Below are 9243 nucleotides of genomic sequence, written 5' to 3'. Positions count from 1 at the left end.
TAAGAGCTGGGGCTGCGTCTTTGGATGATAAAACATTGGCAAACTCATTAAGGGTCTGTGTGTGTGTGTATATGTATATGTAGATATACATTCATATTTAAATATAGACATGAGAAACAAGAGACTCAAACAATTTTATGCTACTAAATTATAAAATTTCAGAAATATACCAATTTCTAAGAAACCAGGAATTACCAAAACTGATTTAAGAAGTAACAAATACCAGTCTTGGACTAAAGCTGACTAAAACTTTCAACATAATTAATCACCAAAAAATATTTTGTCTCTTTTCAATACATTTAGACATAATATTTTTTGCCCAGCTGATTATGTTTAGATAAATTCAAGTAATTTTTACTGATTCTCATTTTAGATATTTCAGACTTAAAATTTTCAAACTCTAAAGCTGCACATTCCATGACTTTACGTTAAAAAAAAAAAAAAAAAAAAAAGCTACTGCTAAAGCAATTTTTTCCATACATAAATTTTAGAATCCCAAATGGACCATTAGAATAAAACACAAACTGCCAAGTTTCCTCTACAAACATTTAAAAAGAATAGTTCCTAAGTCTGTCTGATTATTGCAATCATTTGGGGAGCTTTGAATATGTATGTATATAGATTGCTAGACCAACTCCAACCCCCTGGATCTGGGGTTGGGGTATGATAGGTTGGGAGCCTGCGGTTCTGTAAAGCACATCATGTGATTCTGATGACCAGCCAGGCTTGTGAACCAATGCCCAACAGCATATCTTTTATTCTTCTCATTCCCACCTCCTCAAGGAGATATTCTGGGGAAGCACAAGCTATACCATGAAGCAATATGGAAGCAATATAAATGTGTAACAGAACATTACACAATTATACACTCTATAAATGTATAATTTAGAAGAAATCAATGATAAACATACATAAAACACATATATACAAAAGTCAATAAATAAGGGAAGACAAGGAAACAGATCCTCTCCCTACATATTTTCCCCATGGATGAAATACTGGTAACAGTGAGGAGAGGAGGCTGAGGTGGGAGGATCATTTGAGCCCAGGAGTTCGAGGCTGCAATGAGCTATGATTGCCCAACTGCATTCCAGCCTGGGTAACAGAGGGAGATCCCATTTCTTTAAGATAAAAAAAACGGTGAGGAGAGCATCAACCCTTTGATGAAAGCAAAAGGAAAAGGAAAAAAACAAGCAATGGTCTTTGAGTAACTGGGACTTCACGTATCCTATAGCTTGGCTTGAGAAGACATCTACCCATAATCCAGTAGCCTCGGAACAATTAGATCTTACCGAGATAGCTGGCAGTGGATTTGCTTTCTTCCAGTTTGTCTTCATCTAATAACCTTTTTTCTCTCACCACATTAAAGATGAGAGATAGTAAGCAAAATGTTTATTTTAAAAATCCTGCCAAGTATACTCAACATTCATGTCCCCCCTATTAAGGCAGTTACTACTTATAAGAATACAGATTGAGGTTTCTTCAATGCTGAAGTCATTGTGTTCATTCCTAAGTGGGAAGGTGATATGAATTATATAGGGCAAAACAGGAGTTCAGAAGGTTAACATCTAAAGAATTATTCAGTCAAATGTAGGGTGAGTTTTAATGTCTCTGAATAAAAACACTTACACTGCAACATAAGAAACTAGCCTCCCTCCCTGTCTACCACTCAGGCACTTCAGTAGTTTCCTAGAAGATTCTGAAAACAGTGAAGCTCTTTTTTACTCAATTATTCATTTAGAGTGTTTGGCACAACATATGGAGAATGGACATGTGGTAACACAGTATATAAATATAATAAAATTTTGTCAAATGGCATTAATCATGTTTTGTATACTTCTATTAGTCATGCGGCACAAAGAAAAAAAGGATAATGCTTACTTTGCTCTATTATCCATTCCAACAGCAATTACGCTTGTTTGTTCTTGTTCCAAATTATTGAATACAGGGAATTTCATTCATTGCACAACACAGCAATACTGAAACACAGTTTCTTATTTATATATAAATATATAAAAAATAAGAATAAGGAAGAAATTACAATCGCTAATTCTCAATTCTTACAAATCATTTTGCAGGGGGTTCCTTTCTTCAGACTTTCCACATTTTACTGGCTATGTCAGTAACTAAACTAAATAACAGCAAAAGTTATTGACAAAGACAAATGATAAAACAGAAGATTATGCTTTCTCCAACCAAGGAAAGAGTTTTGTATTAGGCAATACAATCACAAAATTCCTACCTCAAAGATTTGTTCAAAATTCTGAAATTCCTGCAATCTTGCCTGAAATCCTTCAGCAAGTGCTCCACCTGTAATGTACAGGCAAAGATTTAAAAACCTAGTATATAGCAAGATATATTTTCTGGTAGGCTACTGATTTTATAATTTTTTATATATATATATATAAAAATAGTCCATTTTATATATATATATATATACATATAAATATATATATATATTTTCCACCCCCTCCACCCGAGACAGTCTTGCTCTGTTGCCCAGAGCTGGAGTGCAATGGCGCAATGTTGGCTCACTGCAATCTCCGCCTCCTGGGTTCAAGCAATTTTCTGGCCTCAGCCTCCCCAGTAGCTGGGATTACAGGTGCACGCCACTATGCTGGGCTAATTTTTGTATTTTTAGTAGAGACGGGGTTTCACCATGTTGGCCAGGCTGGTCTCGAACTCCTGACCTCATGATCCGCCCATCCCAGCCTTCCAAAGTGCTGGGATTACAGGCGTGAGCCATTGCACCCAACCAATTTTAAATATTTTTATATTTAAAAAGGAAATCTATAACTAATGCATACCGCTTTCTGGCATCCCCTGTGCTTTTTGCTTTCTAGCACTAAGAACTTCCTTTGCTGAAACAAAGAAGATACGATTCTGTGCTTCTAAAGCATTTACAACTTTGAGCTCCTCCACCAAGAAATGCAGGCATCTTTCCATGTGCTGTCTGCGTACCTACAGAGAAAAGGGTATTAAAAGAATTCTACTAATTTAAAGAAATATAATAACCAATGACTACAGGCCAATACTTTTATTTACAGTGATATAACAAAAGTTACCATATAACTAATGAATTCAAAAAATTCTAATAAATGAAGTTTGGTACTTAATGACAGAAAATCTTTCTCTTAACAATTCTGTCTTTTGAACATTTATTTAAAATTCTGCTGGGCACAGTGGCTCACGCCTGTAATCCCAGCACTTTGGGAGGCTGAGGCGGGCAGATCACAAGGTCAGGAGTTTGAGACCAGCCTGGCCAACATGGTGAAACTCCGTCTCTACTAAAAACACAAAAATTAGCAGGGTGTGGTGGCAGGCGCCTGTAATCCCAGCTACTGGGCAGGCTGAGGCAGGAGAATCGCTTGAGGCCGGGAGGTGGAGGTTGCAGTGAGCCAAGATCGTGCCCCTGTACTCCAGCCTGGGTGACAGAGCAAGACTCCATCTCAAAAACCAAAACAAAACAAACAAACCCTGCTAAGGTTGGGGCGAATGCATTAACCAGGCATTAGAATTGCAATGTTGGGTTCAAGATTACCATTTGGGCACACTGAGGTGAAGATTACAGGTTAGAAGTTAGGATTTAGTACTAGTCTTCAGCATTATGGCTATGATAAGGGTTCTCTATATTAAGACTTGCAAAAATAAATCTAAATAGGAATGCTGAAATATTTGAGGAAAAATAATTTATGAGTGATACTTCCTAATTCTCCAATGATTATGTGAGCCCCAATTTGAAAGAACATGGCTGTAACACAACAGTTAATGACAGGAGGATGTAAAACATGATGTTACGCAAAATTCCAATGGTGGAAAAATGAAAGCAAATAATTTAACATGTGAACAGTGATGGGATAGTTTATTTTTATCTTGTCTTCTACATATAATAATTTCATACTACCATTAAAATCAGAAATCGTCTCAAGCAAATTGAATAAATATTATTTATAGTCCAAATTCCAGATACTTTAATCTTTTTAAGTTTCTACAATTGGTGTGACTAAAATGCCAAAAAAAAAAAAAGTTGAGGATGCAAATCTTATGAAACTCAATCTGCTGGCAAGAGTACAAATTGACACCAAGCACTTTGGAGAACTCTAGTGCTATGTTTACTAAAATCTAACATATTCTTAACTTGTAATCTAGCAATTTTACCTCTAGGTACATATACCCATGGTTTACTGACCTCTGCATTACTGACATTTTGGATTGGCCAATGTTTGTTTGGGGGCCCGTTCTGTGTCAGGGCATGTGTAACAGCATCTCTAACCTCTACTCATTAGATGCCATTAGCACAAAACCCCAGTTGTGACCAAAAAAAAAAAAATCTTCAGATGCTGCCAAATATCCCATGGGGGTCAAAACTGTCCAACCTCCACATTGAAAACTACCTAACAAGAATGCATATATATGCACACCAGAAGGACATATACAAGCATATGCACAGTAGCATTCATAACTAAACATAGTAAATTAACCCAAATGCCCATCGCCGTGAATAAGTCAACTGTAGTATAGTCACAGATGGAATACTATACAGCAATGAGAATGCAATACAACTATGCTATGCACAATATGGACACATATGATAAACATGTTAAACGAAAAAAACAGATGCAAAAGCAGATATTATATGATTCTGTTATATAAAGTTGAACAGGCAGAAAAATTAATTTAGGGGGTCAAAAGTCATGATAAATGGATAATTTCTCTTTGGTAAGGAGGACAGAATGGAAGTTGGAAGGAGGGAGGTAAGCGAGAGGTGCTGGGGTGTTCAGAATGGTCTGCTTTTTGATCTGGATTTTGACACAGGTGTGTTAAATTTGTAAAATTTGGCCAGGCATTTTGGCTCACACCTGTCATGCCAGCACTTTAGGAAGCCAAATTGGAAGGATCACTTATGATTTATGTACTTTTCTGTTATGTACATTTCAATAAAAACTTAAACAAAAAAGAATTTTCAAGCTTTGAAATAACTAGATAGTATAACACAATTTTCCCTCAAAGTAACTTCATACCTCGGTCTTTATCACATACCTACTTCAGGTTTTCTCTAACTATATTCTTTTCATGGAATAGCTCTTATAATTTTCTATTATATAAGCTATATTGTTTTCTCAAATAACAATATATGTGACTGTACTTCAAAACCTACAAAAAATAAATAAAATAACTTACGTCTTCCATATATTCCGGCTCTGATGCAGAGGCATCCCAACGATTATTGAGAATGAAAATATTAGGCTTGGAAAGCCGCTCATTCACTTTGTGAAAAAAATGTTTTTCCTGAAAAAAAAAAAACAAAACAAAACTCACAGTACATTCACTGTAATTTACATTTACAATTGAAATTTCATTTTAATGAGAAAGTCTGAACCATTTAGACAACATTAACACCACTGACAAAGGATCCCAAAGCACTCTATGAGCATTAAACTTTCAAAGATGAAAAAAACTGATGAATAACAATTTTTAAAAATCATGTCATAGTTTTGAATATTAGATTATCTCAACTCTGGAAAGTTTATTTCAGATGAGTCTGGCTCCAGACATTTGGATAAATAATCTTCTAAGTCTGACAGCAGCTTAAATTGTACACATGTAAGGTGAAACCTAGAGTATATTCAGGTGAAGCTGGAAACAGCTAACAATACTGAAAATATAAAAAGGCTTGCCCGATAGATGGCAGAAAGGAGGAGTGGTTTATATTTTATTCAAGAGATTTAAGTAAGCATCCTAAAATTTCTGGCACTCATTCTCCCTGAGACTGGCAAATAACCATAAGCTAGAGTCATCAAGCCCTATATTGCTAGAGAAATCCAGGGAACTACACACTATAGAAAGACTAGAAACAGCCCTTCTGGTTCTATGAAAACACAAACCCTTTCATTCATGCCTGTTTTTAGAAGTTCTTTCTAATCCATGATTTGGATTTCTCTTTTCAGAATGAAAACAGACACTGCTTCATTCCCTACCACCGAAACACAATAATACGATTAAATCCTACCGTATTCATTAGTGTAGATTCAGAGTTTGCAACCAAAACGAAGACATCAGCATCCAGGCAAAACTTATCAATCCAGCTATCCAGCTCTGTAGTAACATCTGTGCCTGGACTAATGAGAGTGAAATAAAAATTGTATTATATTTCTTAAAAAGAAAATTTGGGTTACAGAATTTTTTCAGCTTTTATGTATAATTTGAAGTCTAAAAAACAGGATTTCCACCTGTCATCTATAAGAAGCCTAGGAAATTTTAACCCAGTGATCTTTCACAAAGCAAATAACATGCTCAATATTTCAATCTTTTTAATCTTTATGCTTTAGATGGCTGAAATATAAAACTAGGCTAATGGATACTAAACAACAAGGGTTAAAGCAGCTATATCCAGTAAGGCTCAGAGAAGATTTAAGCCCTTATAAACACAAATAAAAACATATAAATTTAATATACCAACTACACTAGGACCTGCAGTGAATAATTTGCCAACTACAAATCTTTGTAAAAAATTTTAAAAATTTTTCATTTTAAATGTTTGTGGGTACATATTAAGTATACATATTTATGAGGTACATGAAGTATTTTGATGGAAGCATACAATGTGTAATAATCATATAGGGGCTGAGCGCAGTGGCATATTCATGTAATCCTAGCATTTTGGGATTCCAAGGCACGAGTGCTTGAGTCCAGGACATTGACACCAGCCTGAGCAACATGACAAAACCCTGACTCCACAAAAAAAAAAAAAAAAAACACAAAAAATTAGCTAGGCTTGGCGGCATGTCCCTGTAGCCCCTGCTACTCTGGAGGCTGAGGTGGGAGGATTGCTTAAGCCTGGGAAGCGGTGGTTGCAGTAAGCCATGATTCCATCATTGCACTCCAGACTGGGCAACACAGCAAGACCCTGCCTCCAAAAAAAAAAAAAAAATCACATCATGGTAAATGAGGTATCTATCAACTCAAGCATTTATTCTTTGTATTATAAACAATCCAATTATATTATTTTAGTTATTTTTAAATGTACAATTAAATTGTTATTCAGCCAGGTATGGCAGCTCACACCTATAATTTCAGCACTTTGGGAGGCTGAGATGGGAGGATTGCTTGAGGCCAGGAGTTTGAGACCAGCTTGGCCAACATGGTGAATTCCCACCTCTACCAAAAAATACAAAAATTAGCCAGGCATGGTGGCTACTCGGGAGGCTAAGGCACAAGAATGGCTTGAACCTGGGAGGCGGAGGTTGCAGTGAGCCAACACTGTGCCACTGTACTCAAGCTTAGGTGACAGAGCGAGACTCTATCTCAAAAAAATAGAAATAAAAATCAATTATTATTCACTATAGTTACCCATTTTGGTACCAAATACTAGATCTCTTTCATTTTTTCTTGTATCTATCCAACTGTCAATCTTAACTGACTGGGTCATAGATACAACCTGGTTATGAAATAAAGCTAAATTAGTTAACATTGTATTTAAACCAAATATTTTGGTGTCATGAACATCTTCTCTCTCTTCTGTTTCTATGGATTACTTGAAACACTCATTTCCACTTAAAAGGAAAATTCATTATCAAAAACAAAATGGAGCCAGGTGAGGTGGCTGGTGTGTGTCTGTAATCCCAGCTACCCAGGAGACTGAGGTGGGAGAATTGCTTGTGCCCAGCAGGTGAAGGTTGCAGTGAGCCAAGATCATGGCACTACGGCACTGCACTCCAGCCAAAAAAAGTGGCCATCCTTAAAATTTCTTGAAATGGAATAAGACTGATGAACTGGTGCTTTTATGTAACTTATAAAATAAAACCAATACCTTATCTCTTCCTTAATCTAGCTAATGAGAACAAAGTGGCAACTGAATGTTTTAATTTTTTATACCACATGCTAAAGTAAGCAGTATTATACTATTAAATAAACTTCCAGAGAAAATGCAATCCACATGTAATTTTACCTGTCTACTAACACCAGGTCATCTCTCAAGAGGGCACATTTTGCTTTTGGCCAAAACACACGTACAAGACAGCCAGCTTTCAAATCTTTGTCCATGTGAAGGGCATGGGCCAGTTGATTAACTGTCTAAAGCAGGAGGAAAAGAAAAAAATAAACTCCACTTGTAATAAAATTCAATAAAAATTAACAACATTGTAGTACATTTATTTTAGCGAAATAGGTGTATAAAAACTCTGAAATAAAACCTTCTGAGCAATCTTGAGAACCTGAATTTTTAAATTTCCAAGTACGAAAAAAAATGGCTCCCTCAAAAAGAACTCCAGCAACAGAATTCTAAGCAGTTCCTGATACGGATACTGGTTTTGTGAAGTATATATGTTATGGAGTCTTCATTCTTTTTGCCTACTTGTATTTTCTGACTACTGAAATAAATGTGTATCACTTTGTCATATGGAAGAAATGTCATTATTAAAATAGATTAAAATTAAATAGCTTTTAACACCCCCTAGAAAGGCATGAAATCATGTCTTTTGCAGGAACATGGATGGAGCCACAGGCCATTATCCTAGATCAATCAACGCAGAAACAGAAAACCAAATACTGCCATCTTCTCGCTTAAAAGTGAGAGCTAGGCCAGGAGCAGTGGTTCATGCCAGTAATCCCAGCACTTTGGGAGGCCGAGGTGGGTGGATCACCTGAGGTCAGGAGTTTGAGACCAGCCTGGACAACCTCGTGAAACCCTGTCTCTACTAAAAACACAAAAATTAGCCGGGCGTGGTGGCGTGTGCCTATAATTTCAGCTACTCGAGAGGCGGAGACAGGAGAATTGCTTGAACCCAGGAGGTAGAGGTTGCAGTGAGCTGAGATCACACAACAGAGCGAGACTCTGTCTCAAAACAAACAAACAAACAAACAAAAAAGTGAGAGCTAAACATCTGGGTACACACAGAAATAAACATGGGAACAATAACACTGGGAACTACTACAGGGGTAAAGGTGGAAGGTGACAAGAGCTGAAAAACTACTGAATGCTACATTCACTATTTGGGTGACAGGTTCAGTTGAAGGCCAGTCTTATGCATCACACAATATATCCACATAATAAACCTGTACACATAGGCTGGGCGCAGTGGCTCAAGCCTGTAATCCCAGCACTTTGGGAGGCCGAGACGGGCAGATCACGAGGTCAGGAGATCCAGACCATCCTGGCTAACACGGTGAAACCCCGTCTCTACTAAAAAATACAAAAAACTAGCCGGGCGAGGTGGTGGGCACCTGTAGTCCCAGCTACTCGGG

The 9243-nt window shown here is 36.9% G+C and overlaps 1 protein-coding gene across 1 annotated transcript in view; it reads right to left on the bottom strand.

Annotated features, from left to right (window-relative positions):
- MFN1 (mitofusin 1) overlaps positions 1 to 9243 on the bottom strand; it is a 51557-nt gene that overhangs the window by 20748 nt on the left and 21566 nt on the right. Inside the window, exons 5-9 of the mRNA XM_011980377.1 lie at positions 7949 to 8073; positions 6011 to 6119; positions 5182 to 5289; positions 2808 to 2961; positions 2243 to 2310 (exon numbers count right to left, since the gene is read on the bottom strand). Coding sequence (XP_011835767.1) covers positions 2243 to 2310; positions 2808 to 2961; positions 5182 to 5289; positions 6011 to 6119; positions 7949 to 8073 — 564 coding nt within the window. The remainder of the gene's footprint in view (positions 1 to 2242; positions 2311 to 2807; positions 2962 to 5181; positions 5290 to 6010; positions 6120 to 7948; positions 8074 to 9243) is intronic.

Source organism: Mandrillus leucophaeus, unplaced genomic scaffold (assembly GCF_000951045.1).
Source record: "Mandrillus leucophaeus isolate KB7577 unplaced genomic scaffold, Mleu.le_1.0 Scaffold211, whole genome shotgun sequence".
NCBI lineage: Eukaryota > Metazoa > Chordata > Mammalia > Primates > Cercopithecidae > Mandrillus > Mandrillus leucophaeus.
This window is presented reverse-complemented; position numbering and strand designations above follow the sequence as displayed.